Source organism: Thunnus maccoyii, chromosome 13 (assembly GCF_910596095.1).
Source record: "Thunnus maccoyii chromosome 13, fThuMac1.1, whole genome shotgun sequence".
NCBI classification, from domain to species: domain Eukaryota; kingdom Metazoa; phylum Chordata; class Actinopteri; order Scombriformes; family Scombridae; genus Thunnus; species Thunnus maccoyii.
Genome location: NC_056545.1, coordinates 23088706 through 23113260, shown reverse-complemented (window position 1 = coordinate 23113260; position 24555 = coordinate 23088706). Strand labels below are relative to the sequence as shown.

Here is a 24555-nt window from a genome sequence, read left to right as displayed (position 1 = left end):
TAACCACAACAAGTGAAAACAGAACTTGGTATTTTGTAAAAATGCTCTAAATTTTAGTCATTCCAACAGCACATGAAGGCAACATTAGTGTAAACCGGACAGCAGTGACCCCTCCTGGTCTCCTCACTTACTGGAACAGGTACAGGTAAATACTGCCAGGATTTTACATTTGATAATATAAAAAAAATATTTTAAATGTTTGTGTGATACCAGTTTATATTGTTGATTACATTAATTAAATTTCAGCTCAAATCATGATTCTAAAATGTGAGCATCTCTAGAAGATTTCACATATTATCAGAGACATAATTGCCATGTAGCACAGCAAGAAGGTTTTTCAGGCCACAGTAGGCAATATAAAGCCTTTTGTCCCACTCTATGGCACAGGTATTGTACAGGTTACAATACAAGTTACCTTCCATTGTTTTGGGTGTTTCAATTTGGCTTTTTGCTGCAAAATTTGGATGGATAAAACAATGAGAATAGCTAAACCAAATCAGAATCTTTGTGCATTGCTGTTTAACAGACCAGTATGAAGCTGTTGATCTTTAGACAATAATATAATATAATATAATCCTTGTTTCTTTAACAATGGTAGTGGAAGTGTAGACATAAGGTATGCATAAAGCACAGCAAATACATTAATTTGACTTTATTTACAGAAACATTTTCATAAATGCTGCACTACATTTTTATATCAGTGGTTCCCTCTACAGTTATTTTCCACCAGATAAACCAAGAATGGCAAACAAATTGCATCATCTCCAAATCATTCCAAAGTTTCAGCTTATTAATGCTGAGTACACTTACAGAGTTGAAAATTTCTGAGGCTAGAAACACTGAATCGCTCACAGTCTGCCCGTGACATTGTATGTGTTATCACGGAACTCTTAATAGTTGCTAAATTCATAGCTTACTTAAACTGATCCGTCCTGAAAAGATTTCAATATAAATCAATTTTAAGATACACAAGTGCATTCAAAGGTGAAAAGAAATATATATAAAGCAAAAGAAAAATATAGTTTGAAAGAATTTATAGCCATGACTTTTTGCCTCTTCCTATTTTGGGCATACTGAACGGTCTGGTCTTGGTGCGTTCCTTTTCATCTGTGTTTCTCTTCGAAGTGCACTCCAGTGTAGAGTCTGTCTCAAAGGAGATGGTCGGGGCCTGGGTTGGGACACCACTGCTCTTGTCCCGGGACATGGTAGAGGTGGTCTGCAGGACGACCCTGCCACGTAAAGAGTGTTTGAGCTCAAGCAGCAGTGGGTTGCTGTCAGAATATAATTCCACCTCCTGCACAGGGTTACTATCTGCGTCACAGCATGTGAAGCATGCAGAGAACAGTACTCTGAGAATATAAATCCAGCCTAGATAATGCAGCTCCACAATGTTCAAGATGATGCAACCTAGACTGACACTGAACATGAAGTTGAGAAAGATGGTCTTTTCTGTTGCTCGAGACACAAAGCAGTCAGTTCGGTGTGGACAGGGGTAGGTTTCACAGCGGAAAAGATGTGGGACTTCAAATCCAAACAGGTAATACTGCCCAATAAGGAAGATTATCTCCATGATGGAGCGCAGCAAAACATGTATGATGTAGATAAGTAGTACTTGGCTGGAAAGCTGGGTGGGGTCTTTTCCTACTTCTCTCTTTTCTTCTTCTAGCTGACTCTTCTCCTCACACTCATCCTCCTGTGAGCTCCAGTCCTCAGTGTTACAGGTGGTGTTATAAAGACTGCCAACTTCCAGTGTTGTCTCCTTATCTCCTTCTATATATTTGTCCCTCTTGAGTGCAGGCGAGGAGCTGGTTACAACTTCAACCTTCTTAATGTCTGTCTTTTCATTCTTGGTGATTTTTTGCAATACATAGACAACGTAGAAAATAGAAGGTGTGGAGACAAGAACAATCTGAAAGACCCAAAATCGCAAGTGTGAGACAGGAGCAAAAGTGTCATAGCAGACATTATTGCATCCAGGCTGAAGGGTGTTGCAGGTAAACTTGGACTGCTCATCACTGTAGACAGCATCCCCAACCAGGGCCACAAGCAAGATGCGGAAGATGAGCAGCATTGTCAGCCATATCTTCCCAATGACCGTGGAATGGTTTTGAACCTCCGTTAGGAAGCGGCCAAGAATGGACCAGTCTCCCATTTCTGTGGAAAGACATACTAACAATAAATAGTCAGGAAGAATGTTTTCATTGGTGACTAATAACTGATTGTATTGGTCTCTCTCCCTTTCTCCCTTGCCTCCCATTCCTGCCATGAACATTACTCACTAGTCTTATCAAGGAAGCAGGCGGATGAAACCAGAAGTGTTTGCACATGTAAGACTTTCAAATAATATTTTGTTTTGAAATATTGACTTAGAAATACCCTTTAAATATACTAAAAATGCATAAAGTAGCTTTCCAAGTGCGTATCACAATCTGGCATAACCTTCTCTGTAATTTTTCACTATGGATTTTTCAGAAGGAAAACTGCTATAGTTATTAACCAGTATTCTTTCATTATGTGTATTTTACATACAGTATATAAGGGCAGATAGTACATTAAAATGTAACTGACCAGCAGTTTCTCATATTATACATAAGTTTATTCGTTCAAGACTTCCATAATAATTTTTCAAGTAATACATAAACTCGACTCCTAATTCAAGAGCGATTTGTGAAATTCGTCATATTACAAAGGAAAACAAGCTAAAAACGTGATCAACTTCTATGTTGTTGACTCAGTCTTCCTATCACGGAGGAGCTTACCTTTGGAGAATCGGAGTCGTCCTTATCCAAAGCTGGAAATAAATCAGAGGAAGCAATCTGCATAACTGTATTTTCAAGTGGAACCTGTTGCTGGACGTTATCGTGTTTGGGTGAGGGGAGAACGGGCTGACCACACATATTCCATACCTCTAACTGAAACATTCATTGCACTGTATGTGAAAAAAGGCTTTCAATGTACAGTGGGACAAAGATTTAAATGTACAATGGGGGGCACCTTCACTAAACAGCCATTCACTGACGAGCAGAGAGTTCAAAGAACGTACTGGAAAAAGTGTGCACAATACTGGTTCATGCATGGATCTGTGTCCACTTTAATTTTAGAGTTGAAATACAAGTCTCGATTTCTCAGAAGACTTTTATACTTTGGTCTAAGTGACTTTACTGATCCTCAAAACATAATGCAAAGAATCCACACAGCACTGTAATCAATTTTCATATAGATGATCCCTGATGATAAAAGATAAGATTTAACTATTCCATATGTCAAGAATTGCATGAATGAACTGAGTGAATGCAGAATGCAACTGAAAGGTCTTAAGTGTGTAACTTTAAAATGGCATTTAGTCGTAATTAATCACTATCATATTAACACATTATGTCTGTGTCATGGGCCTGAAACTACTTATTGTCTGACTAATTTCTGAGTCAGAATTTTTAAGAATTGCCGCCACCTTTTCACTTTTCTGAAATCTTACTCATAACATTTAACACTTTCACCATTGCTTTTCTCACTTTCTGAAAAAGTGTTTCTCATTCACCTAAGAGTGTTACTTACTGTAAGTCTTAAGTGTGGTGCTCAGACTGAATTTCATTCATACTTAGTTTTTTCCCTGACTGCACGTGCTTTAGAGGAAACTTGTCACTCGATTTAAAGACTTCATCTGAGACACCGTAATAACTGTGCTGGATTAGCTAACTCATATGATGTTATTATTATGATTCTATAACTTACAACACTTGAATATTGTCACTGGAATATTATTTTGCTTTTATTTACCTATACAGTGGTCCTCTTCTAGTGATGTAAATTTAACAATGTTTGGCCTGCTAGTTGCCTCAGTGTGTTTTGTGTACATTGTCTGGTGCTGACAAGCAATCTGAGGCCTGTTGCTTTGGTGACACCCAGGTAACTTGCTTTAAACATCACTCTTTTGCTGCCTTGAAACTGCTTGCTCTATCCACATCAGCTGATCATTAGCTGAATTGGAAGGATTATTTTGTAGTTTATTAAGATATTTTACAGCAAAGATAGAAAAAGGAAAAGGATAAGGGGAGTGTATTGTAATATATATCACCAAGTGACTAAACTTAAGTCCAGTGTGTGAAATATATTTGAGACAGGTGGGAAAACAACAGAATAATCCCAAGACAGCTATGATTCATTTCCATTGTGATCATATCAGTTATTACTGTAAGAGTCCCCTACATGTCAGTTAATCATTAGTATGAAGTCAACAGTTGGATAATGAATGATATACACACAGTAAAAGACAAAACTGCATTTGGTCCTGAGATGAATTCACTTAAAGTCTACATTAACTCATGTTTTGTATATGGTTGAGATACTCAAAAAAGTGTCAATTCCCATTTTTAAGTGATTGAATTGAACATTTCTTACATGTTTTGTTACAATAATCTTAATAAAAAAGCTCATTAACAACATTAGAAAATGTATTCTTCCTTAGATCTTAAATGTCACCTGACAAAAAATGCTTATTCGTCATCTCAGTAAAATCAAATGTGGTAAATGCACAAATATCCTTTCATATCCTGCGAGAATTAGAGTTGCAGTAGCCGGACATGACGAGAAAATAGATACATTTTATTATCTTAGGTTACTGAATATATGTGGTGTATTCGCCGTCAAAGATGAGATTGAATGTATGTTATTTCAGTTCACTGTAGGCAATACGTGCAATTTATAGGCTCTGTCGTTTTCATTCATCCCCATATCCCATGAATGAAATAAATTGTTATGCACGTTGGTTACTTCCAGCACCTTTTAAAATGAAACACGTCTCGAAGGGGAAAAGAAAAGAGGGCAAAACGTTTTTATGCACAATTAACCGCTTTCAAATTTCAAATTTTCTTCTAAAAACAAATGGAGTGTAATTGCACACAATCACATCGCAGCCACATGCGACAGTAGTCGACTATACCAAATGCCCCTCACAGAACGAGCGGAAACTCATACATGGGGGTGTTTAGAAATCCAGCTACATAACTTTAGTTGTGTGTTTAGGAATTGAACAATTCAGAGGACCTCTCGCAAAACTGATTCAGAAAATATTTTCAAGTTGGCCGTCTTTATTTATCCATATATTTTTATAAGCCACATAAACAATTACACGAATTAATGTTTAACACACTATCTGTAACCCCACCTGTATAATGTGTAAAGTGGTACAACCCTTGAGGTTACCGGAAGTTGTTTCAGCCATGTTTGGTTGCTTTGTTGTAGGTTTCCTACAGAATTACTAAGTGTGGAAATGGAGCCGAGCTGGAGTACGTTTCTTTTTCAAGTAAGTTGACTGTTTAGGAGGGAAACTGGGGTAGCTCGTGAAACAGCCCTTAAACAATGGAAGCACTTAATATCTTTGCGGTAAAACCAGTTTTTAAACGAGTAATGCCAAGATCAAGTAACCAAGCAAAAACAATGGTATATATCAATCCAGGCTTCCAGCTGTGAGGCTTTGGGAATGACGCTAGAACAAAAAAATCAATTCTCCTCAACGAGTGTTTGAAAAATGTGGCTTGTTTTTTCGTGTGGCACGACTACTTAGATGAACTGTGTTGAATAAATCGGAAGCGTTTGTGATATTCCTAAGTTTTATTTGCCAGGTCGAAGCCAGCAAAACATGCGGGATGATTTGAAGTAAAGCCTGGAGACGCCGCTGCACCGTTACAATCGAGACAGACCTGTTTTTTTCCCTTTGATCAGACGCCGTCGGATAATGAGATGTAACGCCGGCGACGATTATCACTGTAACGGGGATAATACGACATATAATTGGGGTTTTAAAGTGGGTAATTTTGGTAAACGTTGGATAAGTGTGTGTTTGGTAAATCTCAGTAGCTGATAACCTAACGGCGGTGAACTTTCCGCTTGCCTCAGCCGGTTCGACAGTTACTAGCCAAGTTAGCTAACGGTGTTTAGTCTGCCTTCATCGCACCCGCCGACTAATTTAGCTTCATTTGGGCGAGGCTGTCGTGATGACCTTGCAAAACTAACGTTACATGACTTGATAACGAGCGCTGTAGCTCTCCTGTTTATTAACTGGCTATTTAATTCTGGTGACCGCCGTGGAAAGGAATTCAAACTATGCACACAACATCAGCTAACACTAGCAACGAAGAAAGGCAGATTTGAAATTAGCAACGACATGACGCAAAATAACAAATTCATTTTCAGCCTGAAAGTGAGTGCTGCTGTTGAGAGTGATATCCGCCACGGTTTAATGGTTTTCACTGGGTGCTAACATGGAAGGCTATTGTTCAATGAAATGAATGAAATGTTTTCTCCTTCTGGCCTTACTTAGCCTAAAAGAATCAAGCCTGGTGTGCACATGAAAAATGTAAAAAAAAAAAAAAACGAGTCTTCATGGGGAGGCGATATTTCTGATGATTAAATGTGTTGCTGCGGATTTTTATTTTTTATTTTAACGCAATCACTTTGTGAGTTTTAATCAAAATATAACTCGTCAATAGAATTATATTGCTAATTTGCTGTCTCAAATGTAATCCCAAATCTTGAAAAGGCTTATGTGTGTATTATCCTTGAATTATGCCCAAGTATCGTTTAGTGGGTGTGATGAACTCTTCATTGAAGAACTTCTTCAATGAACTTTGCAGCAATTCAGTACCATTCACAAAATAAATGTTCTTATCTTTAGAAAAACAGCATCAAATGTTTGACAGAGTTGCTGGTTGTAAAGCAAGTTTATTATTTTCATGCAACCTGATATGAGTGACTATATGATCTTTGACTTCATTGCCATTATCAGCAAATAATAAGACAAACATGACATGTTTACTTTTATCACTTGCCATCTACTGTATTGATAAACTAATCAAGTAAACACGTTAATGAGAATGTGTAGAACTGGTGCGTAGAGGAAGCACTGTGATGGAGTAAGGCGGTGATGAGGCATGGAGGAAAGTTAAATAACCTGAAGGTGTGTGCCATCATTACCAGTTTACTGGAGAAGCAGTCTAAAGGAGGAGGAGTTGGTAGAATTGCTACAGAGAAGCTTAAACCAACAAACATGTTAGAGGACTTTTTTAATGTTTCTCATTTAAGAAGCTTCCAAAAATAAGTGGTTATGGGTCTTGAAAAGCTAACATTAATTATCAGGCATTGCTATCACTAGCCCTGCTTAGTTTTAGGCAAGTAAGAGCTGGGAAGAATATAAATAGTGCAATGTTTTAAAAAAAAAAAAAAAAAAAAAAGTTACGATATGTATCACATCCTTTGATGTACGTCATCTTGTTTGTGGCATTTGTAACATTTTGCTCTGCTGTTAGAGACCAACCACTTAGTCACATCTTTGAGCACTACGTCTCCCTGATGAAAAAGGCAGATGGGCGGTGTGGTTGTTTTGCAGTATCTGGCATCTAGCCAGAAGCCCTGCATGTATTATGTACCTCACGCTGTTACTTTGTCAATCTTGTGTAAACCTGTGTGCTGTTATGAAGGCACCTGATGTAAGAAGAGCATTACTGCCACATGCCTCGCACCATTTTTAGATTTAAAGCTCTTTGCCATGTTACCTATTACCTATAGGTATTGCATTGACACACAATCTCACTATACTGTTATATATTATTCAGGTGTTTTGAATTATCCATATTGTGTAACTTAGCTTGGGTATTGCCATCAATACAGCTGTATCTCCCTCCTTTTTTTTTTTTTTTTTTTTTACAAATTTGTAGTATATCAAATGTCCTAGTATTAGTAGTAGTATTTTCTTGCAATAAGATATATACGATGTCAGTTTGACTTGTACAGTGATACACCACTAATGTAAAGTAACAGGAAGGACCATGGTTAAGAGGGCCCAAAAGTGAGAGCCACAGAAAGTCATATCATAACCCTTCTGTGCCTGAAACTCCATTCTGGCTTTATCTCGAAACTGTGGTAGCTACTCAAGAAAAACACTACATTATAATAACAAAAAAAATATATGAAAAGTGTTAGGCATCCATTCATTCTAAATACTTTGGTAAATCTACAAGTTCTTTAAGAAAATGACGTTCAACAGGTGGCCACACTGTGCAGAAAATGTTCAATGTCTGAAAGATTGACTCATCTATTGGCTTCAGTGGAAACATCCACTGCAAGACGTGGTTTAAAAACAGCTGTTTGTGATGTACCTTGAATTTGGAAGCCAAATTTGATTTGTTGATGTTAATCCTCTTACACACAATTACATTTGGATATTCACACTCACATTGCAGTGACATTTAATTTGATTTTTTTTTTTTTTTTTTTTGCAATGAGAGGCAGAAACACATTAAGTCAAGCTGAAAGATGCATTGCCAACACAACATAGGCTTATAAAGTTGTTATGGCTAACATGTTAGCAAACAGTTACCTACTAAAACATTATTCATTCATAGTCGTGTCTCTAGCCACATGACAAATGTAAGTCCAGTATTCACTCTCATTGCATCTCTGGTTTGTTCTCTAATAACTCCTAAAAACAAGCCTTAGTCTTTGCTTGCTAGGTGTACAGTGGGGTTTTTATTACAGCTTGTTTTGCATGAAACAGGTTTGGTCACAACAAGCAACCTTTTTTGTTTTACACATAGTAATTGGATTCACTGTGTAAATAAATATATAAATGAATGTAGCTTCAAACATCAGCAGTAAACATAGTGCCATAATAGAAAAGCACAGGCTTCTTTCAAGACTCAACATCAACACGCCTGTCAGTAGCCTTAGTAGGCAGTAAAACAAGGCAGTCTAATAAGAGTTGAGCAGAGGTAATTCAATTAAATTCTATGATAAATCGATGGCACAAAAGTAAGAACACACCTTGTGAAATAGTAAATAGCGTCAGTAAGAAATATTTAATGTGTCATATCTTGTACTGCTCCATAAGTTTTTGGATACATGTTTTTAACAATCACCTTTTTTGAAAATTTTAGTTTGAGCAAACAAAAGATGATAACAGTGGACTATCAGTGAATATTACTGCATAGCACAGATACAAATTATGTTTCAGATTCAAACGGTGTTTTGCATCACTGTTACAAAGACCACTCACCAGGTGTTCTTATCACTACGTGTGTTTTTAACTGCAGTGGTAATACAGGCAAAAAGGGGAACATTTTAGGTAACAGTTAAAAAGTTCTTTGCTTGCTCAACATGACTGATTTTAAGTTTGAGTATCCAGTTTTTCATTATTGCCCTGTCACTCTGATTATTGCAGGGTGGAAAGTGAGTTTTATTGCTTTCTATCCAGGCTCTAAACCAACAAACAATATTCCTGAATGAATAGAACAAGCAAGTAATTTAAGAAGTGTTTGCTATTTCCTTGCATCAAGAGAGCTCTTTGTGCTCCCAAGTAAAATATGTTTCACAGATTTTAAACAGCAGTACATCTCAGCTGTTTGTATCTATTCCCTGTTCCTGACAAGAATGTTTGCTATGGGATGTTGTATTAAATTCCTTTCACTTTTTTTGAGGTTTTGGCTCATTGATTTCAGTGTTTCTGGGAAAAGGGTGACATGGTGAGAAGCCTAGAAATGGCTATCATCCTCCACATATGATGCAGTCCAAGACCAGGTGAAGGAATTCATATTTAAAACATCCCTTAAAAAAACATTTTGCTCACTCCTAGCAAAACTGAAATGTCCCTGTTTGCAACTTATAGCATCAACAAACAAGGCATCAAATCCCTGCAGAATTTGCATAGCTTTACAGGCTATGAAAAAAAATCCAGAAGGATTGCAAACATTACAAAAGTAATGTTCTGTGCTATGTCAACTCAGCAAACTGACCAGCAGCCAAGAATTTCGGAACTTGTAAACAATTTGTAGAACAGCTTAGAACAAACTGATAAACTTAGTGAAAACATGTATGAGAAAAACAAAATAATATGTTTTGAGTTTTGTTTCCCGCAGTATGATCTCCCCATATTCCTTCAGTTGTTATGTTATCAATTAATATTTTTTTGTTTGTTCAGTAAAAACTGGGATGACGGCAAGCAGCTGTAGAGTGTGACACAAAAGATTGAGGAAAGACAGTGCATAATCTGACTCAAACCATGAGATCAATTCAAGTCTAACAGTAGCCCGTGGAGCCATCAGGACACTCCCTCCATTTTGATGTTATTTATGAGGGAGCAGCCCCAGTTGTCAGAGCGCATTTGTGTCAAAATGGTCAGAGCTGCATGAAGGCACAGCAGCTTACAGACCCTGCACCTCTGTATAGGGGCCAGGCTGTCTGCAGTGGCTATGTCTGCTGTTCACAAGCTTCACAAAGAGGGTTCCCGGCTGGTATCCCCCCCCACACAACCCCCCTCCCCACCCTCCCCTGGTGTGCCAGTGGACGAGTTAGCATTGGCATGATGATGACTAATCCTGGAAGGTGGCAAGTGTGAGCAGGTGCTTAGACAAATGGATGGGTGGGCTTGGTGGCATTCTCTATGAGTTCCCAGGTCCCATTGCGTATGAGGGAATGACGGCTAGTTTAGCTGAGTGGGGTGTGGATAAACAATGTCCCTGTCTCATGAATAGATGAGCCAAATCAATGAAGATGAGCATACAAAGCTCCCCTGCTGAGGCCCGAGTGCATCACTGCTCAGATTTGTGTCTTTCACAATAGGCTAGATGACATAAGGAGGACATTGTGTGGTTCATTTTTCTTTTCTATCCCCTGCCTCGTCTTTTGCAACTCCTTTCTTGGCTGGCCTTCTTCGATGGATGATTGAACCTCAAAGGGAAAGGTCAAGCATTTCACCTTGGCCTTTCTTGCTGGTAGTTGACAACACAGTCGTCTTGACTGTGTCCGTTTACCGAGAGAACAGCATTAACTGTGATACAATTTTTATGTTTAGGTATGATATGAAAAAAATACTGGCTTTATCAGAGAGATGACAGCAGAGTTATCTCTAGCAGCTTTAACAGAAGTAGTAAAGTAAATTGTTTTTCTTATGACAAGTATAGCCTGTATCATAGAGGAATCTAAGTGAAAAGAAATGAATGAATTACTGTTAACATCTGTCCCTGCTGATGGTTGGTTTGCAACACTGTGTCTACTTCTGTTAATTTTTGATGGATGTAGGCAGGATAGTCCCTAGGTCAACATTGCAGAAACTATTGTCTGCTACGTGATTTTCAGCAGCATTTCATTCCTGTGACTCAGCTTTAAAATAAAACTATTTGACGACTGCTTTAGACTTGTTTGGAAGGGACAAACCTTTTCCAATTGCTCAACTGTCATTAACCTTCCTCGTCAGTGCAAGACATTCCCAAGCAAAATGCACTGAATCACTTTTAGCTGTAGCTGCCTGATTATTTTAGCAGAGTCTCTTGGAAAAATTGATCTTGTTTTGTGTCATGTCTGTAGCAAGGGATGCAAATTGTGTCTGACCACCTCAGCTGGGAGGTTCGATTACTTAAATGAGGGAAACCCTACTTAACAACTGGTTGCTGCTATTGCTAGTAGCACCCAGCCACTTCACCTTATTTGTGTTGTGGCAGTAGTCAGGAGTGGTTTGCAGTTACAAAACTCCAAGACTACAGTGTGGGAGAGGCCACATACCCAGTAAGCCGCTGTGCCACTTTAATCCATGCTGTTTTGTCTAGTTTGGTGACCTGTATTTTTCTGTAGTGCACTTCACTCCTTTTTACTGACCCACAATTCCACTTCACCGTATCTCCTGAGCTCTGCAGCTACAGAGCTCAGGAACAGGCTCAGCTGTTCAGAGCCTTCTTGGCAGTTAAACCGGACTCTGCTATGCCTCTAATTTGGTATGCTTGCTTTGCAGTCACATGATGAATCAGCACCAAAATGATGGGATCATTTTTCATGTAGTATATTTGGATTCTTTAGCATTAATGTCATGCTGTGTCAACCTCATTAATAACAGATCCAATTTGTTTTTGTCCATTTCGTATTCTGTAACGTCTTAGTAACCCTTGTTGCTCTCATGCACTTGTCAGTTGACTCCAAACAAAGTTCCAGTGGTTGTACAGCTGTCATTAACACTTACTGTGGTAATCCTTATGTAGAGTTTGTACTGTTTTCAAACTGCAATCCCCAATATTGATGTGTATATTTTATATACAGTGTAGAATAGACATTAATGTGCACAATTTTGTGTTACAGAAAATGGTCACCTTTCATCATCTTTCGCTGTTGTAGTCAACTAAACAGTCAGTCAATTAGTGTTTACATGTCTGGAATTCATCTCGTCTCAGCCAAACATTAATCTGTGTGTTTATGTTTGATTCATCAGCAGGCCAATGAAGCCCTCCACCACCAGCACCAGGTGGCCCAGAACAGCCTGCTGCCTCTTCTTAACGCAGGAGCTGAACAAATTGACCAGAAGCCTATCCTTCCCATCCAAATAGATCAGAAACCCCCATCCAGCGCTTTGGATCTCCTCAAAGACAATGTGGCCAGTGGAGGAGGCGCACGGCCACCGATGCCTGTGATAAAGAAGGAACACAAAGGTAAAACACCTTTCGTCTGTGGCTACTGCAACAAGGCTTTCCGCGACAGCTACCACCTGCGACGCCATGAGTCCAGCCACACCGGTATCAAGATGGTGTCACGGCCAAAGAAGACTGCCCAGACAGCCCCCACCATGGTTCCCATGATTTCTACCATGCCACGAGACAACAACGGCAACCCTTCCTACATTTCCACAGTAGCAGGCATCCTCTCCACCGCAACCACCTCCGTTTCCTCAAGTATCATGACATCATCCGCAATGGGCAGTATACCGCAACAAAATGTCACCAAGAAACCCGCCAAACCTGTCAAGAAAAACCACGGGTGCGAGATGTGTGGCAAGGCCTTTCGTGATGTCTACCATCTGAATCGCCACAAGCTCTCCCATTCAGATGAAAAGCCTTTTGAGTGCCCCATCTGCCAGCAACGCTTTAAACGGAAGGACCGAATGACCTACCATGTTCGCTCTCATGACGGAGGAGTCCACAAGCCCTATGTGTGTTCCGTGTGTGGGAAAGGCTTTTCCAGGTAAGGTTCATCCAATTACGGTTAAACAGCTTTATAATATTGTAAGTGATGATCAAGTGAAATAAGTGGTATTTCTTTTAAATATATAAACTTTTTTCCACCATAATGTAAACTTACTTATTCAGTAGCTGTCTTAACTATCAGTATATGTGGGGAAAAGGTGAAATGATTCCCTTAAGTATCTGTCATGTACAGTTATTATTTCTTTATGCTGCCAGAAAGACCTGCCATACAGAGCCAGACTGTCAGACCCTGAGCAGTGGATGGTTGTTAAGTGCTGGCAACAGATTTCAGGGGGAGATAACATTACCCGTTTCAAATGTCTTTGTATATTCCTGTTATAGCTCTTGAGGTGGTGGAATTTGTTGTTGTGTTCCCTCTTAGACCCAAAGGTACAATGGTAAAAAAAGCTGTTGGTACACAATTTTGATACATACTTTTAGGGCTAAAACTAACAATTATTTTCATTTTGATTAATCAGCTGATTATTTTCTCGATTCATAATTTGGTTTATAAATTATTTTTAAAAATGGCCATCACAAGTTCCCAGAGTCCAAGATGACATATTCAAATGTCTTGTTTTGTCCAGCCAACAGTCCAACCTGTGAATTTTTGCCATTTTTTTCTTGGAAAAATTACTGAAATTGTTTATCAATTATCAGAATTGTGGCCGATTAATTCTCTGCCAATCGACTAATCGACACTTTTGCAAGTCCTAGCAAGTCTTAGCAACCATTAAAGCCATTTGAAGTGGACTGAAGTCTCCTAAATTTCCACTTTCATGACAGTAAATAGTTCTTAAAACTATCCAACCCCTCAAATATGTAGAATTAAAGTGAAGTAGCTGTTTAAGGTTTTACTCACTGCAATTATCCAGCTAATTTTGCAAACCTGCTTCAGGCTTACCAATGGGAGTACAGCTAGCTTTCATGGCCACGTCACTGCACTAGCCTCTGGTTTGCTGTTTCTTAAATGAGGATGTCTAGGCCGTTACTAACCCAGTGAAACTTGTCTGAAACCCGTCTGTATGAGTGTCTGAGGAAGTGTTTGGTGACTAATAGGATCAGCAGCAACAGGGACTGCTCACAGTGGCAATAGCAAATGCTAAATTGGTGAGAAAATTGGGGCAAATGCAAAAAAGGTTGCTTTTACAACTGTGCTAGATTATTCATATGCTTTCAATCAACAAGCAACAACATGTAACGAGGCTATTGTAAACAGGAAGTATGCTTCTGAGATCTAATTTATTCTTATGGGAGTGGAGACAGAAAGTAATTTCACCCTCTGATGGTTGCATTCCAGGGTCAAAGAAAAGTCTTGACTTGTCTGCATGGAATTTCCAAATAATATGATCAACAAATTCTTAAGAATCATACCAACAAACATGTATTTTGACTACTTGCTTGTTTGTCCAAAAAAAATTGTCCTGTCTGTGTTTCAAGTAAAAAGAAAGGACTTGCTTGTTAGAGTGTAGTGTAACCTTATGTGCTTTAAAATGACCATCTTTTATGCATTCCATCATTCATTACATCATTTTTTTGGCGTTGAATACAAAGAATGCAATTCCCAGGTGGTACATTTTTTCACTTTACCAAAAGTACACTGAACTGCTACCATACTGCTTGTATAGCAGCCCATGATTTGTGTGTGTGAATGATTCAGCCTGTGGTGTTTGAGTTATTCATGGCCATCTTCTGTCCATGTAGCAACCCAGTGGCTGTGTTTTCTTATTTATAGTTGTGCTAAGCAGTTTAGATTCATACTTGTATTGACCCCCCACCTCACCTCAACCCCCCCCCCCCCCACCCCCCCCACGCCATTTCAACCACATGTTAAAACAGTCGCACATGGGAGAGCACCAGTGGTAGTAGAGTATCAAAGGAGGGGGAGGCGTCACTTGTCACTTCGCGGTTCCCGCCAGCTTGTCACAGCGTCTCTTTCCCCTGGGAATTCAGTGAACCATGGGGTAATGTTCAGGTCAACACATTTACTATGTAGTGAATAAATATTTTAGTTCAAGAAGGTCTCATGATGGCCTCATATGTAGATTTATCAACACAAAAAACTATTTCACTATATTTTAATGAGCTGGATTTATGAAACATGCTGTTTATGTAAATCAGCATGGAGTGAGCAGAGAATATTGATAACACCTGAAGAGTTTTTGTGCTGCAACACAACTTACACAAAAACATCAGCAATATACCCTGGCCAAGCTGTAACATTAGCACTGTGCTGTGTTGGGCAGTTTCAGGCATGCCTCCAACACAGTGACGTGGGGTAGGGATTCATCAGCATACTGGAAAGTGAGAATGGGGACTGAATAACAGGGCACTGAGTCACTGCCACTCAGCCAGATCTGTAGGCAGGCACTGTCTGGAGTCTGCTCTCCTCGTCAGTCGGACAAAAAAAGAAAAAGAAAAAACCAGATTCCGGTTCATGGCACCACTGAGAAGATTCCACTTGACTCCCTCATTTGTATTAAAAAAAAAAATCCAGCAGCATGAAACTTTCCGGTTTGGGAGCAGCTGCCAACGCTTTAGCCCTTACTCACTCCATTATGGCACTTCTAACATGATTCAGCTCACAGCTTCACTAGAACTAACAAGCTGACAGAGGAGGATCAGTGCCAAGTAGAATTTGTTAATGTTGGAGTTTCACTGTAAAGGTCAAGAGGCAAAGAGCAGTTTTCTCGCAATGATATGCAGTATACTCTGTAAATCATACAGTAGATAAACACTGTTGAATATGTAGCCATCCATGTTTGTTAGTTTTACTTTTCAGTTTTAATAGCTTAACAGAAAAATGCACCACAAAGATTTTGTACACACAACATATAAGGATCCCACAAGTGTTTGAACTGGGTTTTTTTTTCAGATTTATGTAAAAATATAAATTCGTACAAGAACTAGCCAAGTGCTTTAGTTCAGTGAGAACTATGTAATGTAGACAACATTGTTTGTTTGTTTTTTATAGTCTATAGTCTTGAAGCTTATTCAGGACCATGGTTGGTCAAAGACTGATCCACATATTTTTTTTAAACATGCATTTAATACTTTCTCACAGTTTGTTGACTGTATTCAGAAATACAATAATTCAGTCCCTCTATGGCATTAATGAAGTTGAATTAATTTAATGGCCTACATATTCTCTTAATCCTCCAAGAGAGATTCAGTATAGTATTTTAGCGGGAAACTGGAAATTCTCTTAACATTCTCTTCATATTTCTGTCAGCAATGTCAAGGAAAATAATTAGTTTTGTAGTTGTAAAGCTAAACTGTTGATTCACTCGGAGAAAACAAGTGTAAAATGTAAAAAAAAATTGACCATCTCAGTGTGGTGCGTTTTTGAAACTAGGTCAAACTAATTCACGCACGATTGATCATGGAGAATTAACCGCCGTTGACTGAAGTTTAAGGGATTTTTTTTTAGTGCCCATCCCCTCATTATCAAAGCTAATAGACCACATCAGTATGCTTACGCAAACACTGCACTAGTAATGTTTAGTCCTACATTAGGCTTTACATATAGGCTTTATGCGCTTCTATGTCAGTATGTAATTCTTTTATTTTAGTTCTATGTGTATTTTACAATTATTTTTAGTAAAATATTTTACCATTGTCCTACTATCATTAAATCACAAGTAAAGTAAATGTAAAACTAATGTAAATACCCTAAGAAACAGATTATTTAACTTGTTATCACAATAATTAGACATCTGTATCAGACAACATACTATTTGTCATACAGTAGCACTGTCTGTGTTTTGAGAATATGTAGTGGTTTTCTGTTAAATCAAATCACTTTTTAACATTCAAATCACTTAATTTAATATAATTATCAAAATTGGCATATCACTCTTTACTAGCTCTTTTCTTGTAAGTTTGCTACAAGTGAAACGCAGTCAAATGGACAGTCTGGGCTTCACGTGTGAATAATGAGAGTACAGAATCAAAACACCATACTGCATAACTCACCTAAAACTCATAGAGCTCACTGCATCACTGTACAAAGATTAAATGTTGTGGGTTTTTTTTTTTTCTCCTCTAGGCCAGACCACTTGAGCTGTCATGTGAAGCATGTGCATTCCTCAGAAAGGCCGTTCAAATGTCAAGTAACGGTAAGCCTCATTGTCAGTCTCCATCTAATTATTGTGATTATCATCAGGATTGTTAAGACCGTTGTTGTTGTTGTTGTTGTACTCCACTGACCTTTGACCCTGTCTGCTTGTGCGGCTGCAGGCCTGTACCTCTGCTTTTGCCACCAAAGACAGACTCCGTTCCCACATGATCAGGCATGAAGGCAAGGTCACCTGTAGCATCTGTGGGAAGATGCTCAGTGCGGCCTACATCACCAGCCATTTGAAGACTCATGGACAGACCAACTTTAACTCCTGTAACAAAGGTAATTCACATCTGTCAGCCAAACACATACTGCTATCATCACAAGTGTGCAGTCAGAATTTATCATATCATGCCAATACCCCTAACCAAGATCTTGTCTGTAAGTTTCTTGCTCCTTGATCTTAGCTTTACAGACATTTTTGAATTCTTCTCTCTCTCTCTTTATTTACATATTTATTTTTTTTAACAAAATGCCAGTTTCTTGACTTGAAAACATCTTTCCATCTCCTACCAATGACCAACTAATTTGAGTTGCTGCAGAACAAAAACTGAATACTCTTCCTTGTGTTTTTCCCAGAAGGTAACGAAGTCTGCAATTCTGCCTCGGCTACACCTGTGACCATTTCGGCCCCCATCACCACGGCGATGAACCGGGTCAACTCCAACAATGCCGTCACCATAGCCGCACAAATGAACATTAGCACCAACACGGTCAACATCACATCCCCAGTCAGCCTCCAGCACCCAGTCACCATCACTGGGCCCATCAACATCGCCTCTGTCAACATCCCCGCCACAGCACCCATGAATATCGCCCACCCAGTCGCAATAACGACCCCCATGTCAATGAATATAGCCGGTCCGCTCAACATCGCCATGAGGCCAGTGGATAGCATGCCTTTCCTGTCCCAAGTCTTGCCTTCTTCCCCACCCTGGTAAAGAGGAGAGAGAGCGTTGAACTGGCCAGAAAGAAAGGGAAAATGAAGTGAAACAAGAGACTCCGGTCCTCATTATTTGCACCTCGAGCCCAGCTCTTTCTATCCCTGAACTCTTTACTTCATCAAACCTCGAAGTGAATACTGTATTTACACGAGCTGTGCGGCTGGTAGGAGCTCCCCCAAGTCACAGCTGCGTCCCAACTAATGTTAAGTGACTGACATGAGATGCAGGACACTTGAGTAGAAATCGAGTAGGACTTAAGTTGAAATCAGGACAACCGTAAGACTTAGTGTAGTCAATTAGAATGATGAAACTGTGATTTGTATCATGACAAATGAGAGGAGACGATTCCTCAAGCACCCTTGAGGACTCCCTAGGAAAAACCCACATGTGCTTTTGTAAACGGGAGACAAGAAATAGACTGAAGCAATAACTATAAATTGCTCTTTTTGACGTTTTACACGTTTTCTCCCAAAGCCTCTGGGTGTTACTTTGTATGTTGTTTTTTTTTGTTTTGTTTTTTTTTAACTATAGCCTGCTAATCACTATTTAATGTTATAGGAAATGAGTCTAGTAAAAGGGACAGCAGCTTCCATTTGCATTGAAGAATATTTTTTCACAGTGCTATAGCTTTTCTTTATCTTCTCAGATAGTAGGTATGCTCTTGAGGTACAGTGACTAACTTGTACAGTTGACATAGTAATGTATTTTCATGTCAGCATTTTAATTTTTTGCTTTTGTCATTCAAGTCGACACTGTCCTCTCGACTATGAAATATTTGTACTTTGTTTTCTATTTGTATGGAATCTCAAAGGTTTGTTATTATTTGCCTATTGGTAGTGTTCATTTTTTTTCCATGAAGGCAGAATGGAACGAGTCTTGCACTGAAAGCATATCCTACATACAGGTGAACAGCAGTATTATCAAAGATCAAATTGGAGTCTCGAGTGTTTCGGTTAGCCAGCCTACACTTGAGGCCATCTAGTGGCTGAACACGGAAAAGGCCTGGCCTTGTAGTGAAGCTTTTTCAGGCTGTTCATGTCATCATCATGGTGACTGATTTGTTTTGTCTGACTCTTCTGTACACTGTTTTTTTTTTTTTTTTGAATCATTTATCTGTGATTGCCCCAAGACGATACTAAGGACCCTTCACTCAGGAAACACACACAAAAGCCCATTACTCACGAACTTGGCTCCTTTTTAAATTGAGTATATCTACCATGTATCTTAATGCTTGACTTCTCCATCTTCCTTTTTAGATTTCCTGAATGATTTGGCATTGTGGTTTTAAGAGTTGACAAGACTTCCATCAGGGACAAGAAGTCCAAGAATTGATTTTAAACGTAGCCGTCCATTTAAATAATAATTTACTGTACAATGGCATACATACTATACGTTTTTACATTTCCTTTTAAGTCCAGTTCAGTGTCAGGCTGCTAACTGATGTGGCTGAGAACTGGACAAGTTTGCTAAAATGCAAGTTTGTAACCATTAAATAATGGGACGAGATTGACGTTGCATGATCCCAAACACTGTAGCTGTTGAACAGAGCTTTTTTTTTAATGAATGCCATGTTATCTCAACCGTGTTGCAGCTCTTTGAGTTGATTCAGTTTATACTGAACAATGCAATATGCATGTTTGTCATTTTCCCAATTTTTGTTTTAAACAAAATATTAGTGTAGCTTTTTTTTTTTTTTTTTTTTTTGTTCTTATGCATTTACGTAGATACACTATGATAGCCTGTTTGCCAAATTTGATACGATAATAATAATGTGATGAACTGAACATTTCTCGTGGAATTGAACATCTCTTTATTTTTAAGGAAAAAAAATATGAATTGGAAATTCCAGGACCCTTGTGAAAGCAGTTGAATGTATATCTTTGTACAAAACTATTTTAGTTCCAAGGATATGGTAGTTACAATAGATGTGAAAGATAAAATAACCTTTTTTATAAATCTTTTGTATTAGAACATTAACAATGGTAATTTTGTATATATGAGAGGCTAGGCTTTCTGATTAGCAGAAAGGTCAAACATTCCTACATTTTTTTAAAATGTATGTTTGTCAAATTATTACTTAAACATGCGCAATGTTATGTGCCTTTTATTTGGGTTGTCTAAATAAAAGAAAACTATCAAATGTGTTTATGTATCAAGTAATATTCAGTGTTAAGAAAGCACCGCAAACTGCAAAAACATAGGATCATGTGTTACTGCTATTAACAGTATCTTTTTGGTAGAGCATTTCCAGTGTGTAGAGTAGAAACTTTTTCTTCTGTTTACGAACAGTTGCCATCAAATACCAGCCTCGGCAGGTGTTCACATGATACCTTAAAGTCTCCCTCCACTAAAAAAAAGGGGTTTTCTTCTTGTTCCTAGTTGGATGTTTTGAGCGTCACTGTGCAGAGTTTAACACTAGAAGGCTGTTTTCACATTCATCTGCTGAAAGTGGAAAGATTCTGTTCAAAGTCTGATTTTAAGGTGCAGACCTACAAGCATGATTTGTGACATCACATCACAACTTGGAGCCAATCCTGGTCCAATATTGAACTTAGACAAGTGTGATGTGGAAACATGAAGCCTCAAACACATTTCACATTGTACATGATGGTCACAATGAACGCAAACCATGCGCACTTTCTCCGCTTCAAGCAGCTTACTGGAGCTAGTGGTGAGCGAATGGGAATTGGTGTCATTGCTGCAGCCTCTCCTCTGCTCCCTGTGTAGGTGTTGGACCAAGGGCAAGGCTCCGCTCATTACACTGACTTACATTCATTTCCTGGAAAACTTTAACCTAACCACAACCACCATGTGCCTAAACCGAACCCCGACCTTAACCACTCACCCAAAAATCAGCATTTTACCAATGGGGACACGGCTTTTGTCCCTAGTTGCACAAGTTGTCCCCATCAACTGGTCTTTAGTCTGGTGTTTGTCACTGAAAGTGACTTAAGTCATACCTACACACACACATTGAGCAGAGAGGCCGCAGATTAATTCAGATTAATTCTTTATTGTCCTCTATAGAGAAAATTTGCTTTCACAGTCTGTACACAATCAAACACTCAAAACAGTATATAAGCAAACAAGAGCATCACAACAACAACAACACAAGTCTGTTACAATGTGCCCAGGCTATTTAAGGCAGTGATTGTTGAGGGCACAAAATTCCTCCCAAAGCGTGTTTTTTTTGCAGAGTGGTTGTTTGTATCTGCGGCCAGAGGGGAGGAGGGTGGAGCTTGGGTGAGGGGGTGGCAGGGTCGGGTGCTAAGGTCAGTGCTCTGCGAGTGGTGGCAGTGTCAATAAAGGCTGGCTGGTTGGGAGTCGGGAGGTCAATTATTTTAGAAGGTATGTTAGTGATTTTCAGGAGCTTGTTTCTACTGGTGAGGGTGAGTGTGGTGAAATAAACAGGTGATGCAGTACAAGAGGATGGGTTCAGTAATACTTTGGTACAGAAGGAGCAGATGGTCAGGTTTGTATCGAAACCCATTTCTACCAGTAAAAGAAAAAAATAAGATTAAAACTTAGCCTTTAAAATAAAAATATCCTCATAGTAAGTCATTATGAAGTCATTCACGCTGTATCAGGCCACAACACCATCTGATCTCTGGTAACCCGGAGGTGTTTAGAAAAATATCTTGGTGCCTCATTAAAATATACAATGTGACTGAAATATTTGGTTACACAGACAGTAATTTATTTAGCAGTGGCACAAATTAAATATAACACAAAGATTACACATAATAGTTAATTGTTAATTGTCATTCTCGTTGTATTGCTTTTATCACCATGTTAGTATCAAGGTAGCAATAAAACAAAATACTATACTGAAGAATTAAATGCTCTGTTTCCATCACTGAGTGTTTGTCTCAGTTACAGGTTCAGTTTTTAATCACAACAAAAGTAAAGCTAATACGTCACTTATGTGCATGAAAGAGGGAAAAGCCCAATGGGAATGTTATAACAACCCAAAATATCTGACGTAAAAATAGTCAACTGTAAGTTGTTTGCATGTAATAACATGTTTAGTGTTGAGATGAATCAACACACAATGAAGTCAGTATAATAGCTAATTGTACCATAAAATATTAATACAAGCTGGGTCAAATAATAACCCTTATGTACAAATGTCTTTTTGCTACATAGTTCTGAAATAAATCCAGAGCATTAAGTATATAAATGTGCACATGACATATTTAACCATTGGTTTTCTTTCTTTTTTTTTCTTTTTTTTCTTTTTTTTTTTTTTACAAAAAATAGCATTGTGGTTACTCTAGGCTTCTGTATTTTATTGATAATTGATTCAACATCCAGCCAAACATGTTGTTATAGACTATAATCACTACAGGTACTGTCCAATGTTGTCATAAGCTGCCTCACAATAAGATCAAACGGAGTGATTATGCCCCCTTACCCACTTTAAAGCTTTGAATTTGTGATAATATCAATGAGCAGCTTTAGAAAATCAGAAAACGAAGAAACTTATTTTAAATTTTAAATGAAAAATAAAATATAATAAAATTAGTATTTAAAGCATAGTTAAAAGAGAAAAGTTTGAAGATGCTTGAATACCATCAGATTTTGTAAAAATCAATTGTACAGATTTTATTTATTTAAGGTCACATTTAAGCTTTGATTTTATTCAACAGAGGTGCAGAGGTGGTTGGACCAGCCACGGACCAGCCTTAAAACCATGGTTGTCCGTGAGTGAGTGAGTGAGTGAGTGAGTGAGTGAGTGAGTGAGTGAGTGAGTGAGTGAGTGAGTGAGTGAGTGAGTGAGGAAGTTACACCATTGGTCAGCTGGCTGAGTGTTGGAGTTTCCCCACTGGCCGTTGCTCGAATCAGCACAAGATGATGGAAGCAGAGGACAGCAGAGCAACACAGAGTGACCACGTTTCCAGCTCCGAGCTCTGATGCTCTCAGCTCTGGAGTTAAATGCAGTGCAGTAAGCTAAACTCCTGTTTAAACAGACACATAAGAGAATCTCTCCTGCCTCCTCTTCTACCGTCCAGTGTGATCCACTCTCCGGCTGGCAGCGAATTCAGCAACAGGCAGGAGAGACACTCCGCTTTGCATTTGGATTTTTTAACTGAGCTAATACCATGATGCAAGCTTTTTATTTATTTCTTTGACGTTTTCACATCACAAACGATGAACAACAGCATTAAAACACGAGTCTTGCGGGTAAAACATGACTCAGAAGCTGTTATATCAGTTTAGTGTAGGGCAGCTGCTCTGCAGGTGTGTTTGATTTGACTGTAACTGTGGTGACCAGGCAGAGATAAGCCTCCTGAATTTGCACCCAAAATGCTATCATAACTTTCATTTACAATTTCCACCATAGCCTCTATGATCATCAACCGGGAAAGAGGCAGAAAAAAGGTGCATAGATGCATGAGGGAGAACACACAATCACTCTGACAAAACACTCAATGCAGAGTGAAACAGATGAAAGAGGAGGGAGAGTTAACAGATAATTAGAATAGTTATAATTAGAAGTAAAATAAGTTCTCTTCCAAAACAAACATCCCAAGATATGAGAGGAAATTATTGTTCTTGCAACTGCATTTAACTTTTTTTTTACTCAAAAGTGGCTGCAAATTCAAACATTGACCCAGCCATATACTAGGTTTTGACCTAGTCTTGTTTGAACTGTTACAAGACGGTTGAGCTAAGTGACTAGTTAGGGTCACAGTATGTGCCTGAGGAAGACATACAGCGAGTGGAACAGGAGAAGGTAGTTAATGTAAGAAATGCTTAGTTTTGACAAATCACACATAAACATTAAAAACCCCAAGTTACGAGGAGCTTTGTAAATAATATCTGGTGCTGTATATGCAGGTTGTTCATTGTTATAATTTAATGCACTTGACCTAAGAATTCATGAAATATTTTAGATTGATTCCAGTGTCATACACCTCATGACAGATGACCGGCTAAGAGAGCACCTGCCATCTTATGGTGATTGACTGGCTGTTTTTGGATACCGCAGACAGAAAGAGAAAGAACCCAGCACTCGCAAGTCAAAGACCTTTGAGCAACTTAGAGGAAAGTTCTCAAGAAACGAAGTTGATCATGTGTTTGAGAGAAAGCATCAACCCCCTCCAAAGAATGCTCAGAAGAATCAGAGAAAAACTGAGTTCGGATGGACGCATTTCAGAGAAGGGGAATTTGTGCAGGTGCGCACTAAAAAGGTTGGGAGAGCTAGAAAAGAGAGTGTCCCGAAGGACGATGAAAAATAGAACTTCATTGAAAAGTCTGCATTTTCCAGTCTGCACTTTTTCCACCTGGAAAAAATGCAGAGAGGAAAATGCTAAGAGGAAAAGGATAGTATAACAGTAAGGGAACTGTATGAAAAGACAAAGTTATCTCTCTTACATTTCTGTTTAACAACCAAAAAGAGAGACATGGCCAGCGAAATAAATCCGGAGGAGGAGAAAAGTGATGCAACTGCATGAGAAGGTGAAAAGACACATGATAAACCTGATATCTATCG

At 38.7% G+C, this 24555-nt stretch overlaps 2 protein-coding genes across 4 annotated transcripts; one reads left to right on the top strand and one right to left on the bottom strand.

Annotated features, from left to right (window-relative positions):
• Positions 1-992: 992 nt before the first annotated feature.
• Positions 993-17260, bottom strand: LOC121910817 (gap junction delta-2 protein-like). 2 transcript variants are annotated; one of them, XM_042432159.1, is made up of 2 exons: positions 17205-17260; positions 993-2154 (listed from the first exon to the last, which is right to left on the bottom strand). In XM_042432159.1, exon 2 carries the CDS (start codon positions 2150-2152, stop codon positions 1034-1036), a length of 1119 nt encoding a protein of 372 aa, XP_042288093.1. In that variant the 5' UTR covers positions 2153-2154; positions 17205-17260; the 3' UTR covers positions 993-1033. The 2 variants fall into 2 exon arrangements, with proteins under 2 accessions (XP_042288093.1, XP_042288092.1); XM_042432158.1 differs by lacking the exon at positions 17205-17260 and adding an exon at positions 2760-2939.
• Positions 5186-20203, top strand: LOC121910816 (vascular endothelial zinc finger 1-like). Of its 2 annotated transcripts, none has more exons than XM_042432157.1 (5): positions 5186-5302; positions 12248-12993; positions 17044-17113; positions 17235-17397; positions 17698-20203. In XM_042432157.1, the coding sequence occupies exons 1-5, from the start codon at positions 5270-5272 to the stop codon at positions 18054-18056; spliced, it is 1371 nt and encodes a 456-aa protein (XP_042288091.1). In that variant the 5' UTR covers positions 5186-5269; the 3' UTR covers positions 18057-20203. The 2 variants fall into 2 exon arrangements, with proteins under 2 accessions (XP_042288091.1, XP_042288090.1); XM_042432156.1 differs by having other exon boundaries at positions 5188-5302; positions 17695-20203.
• Positions 20204-24555: the final 4352 nt, after the last annotated feature.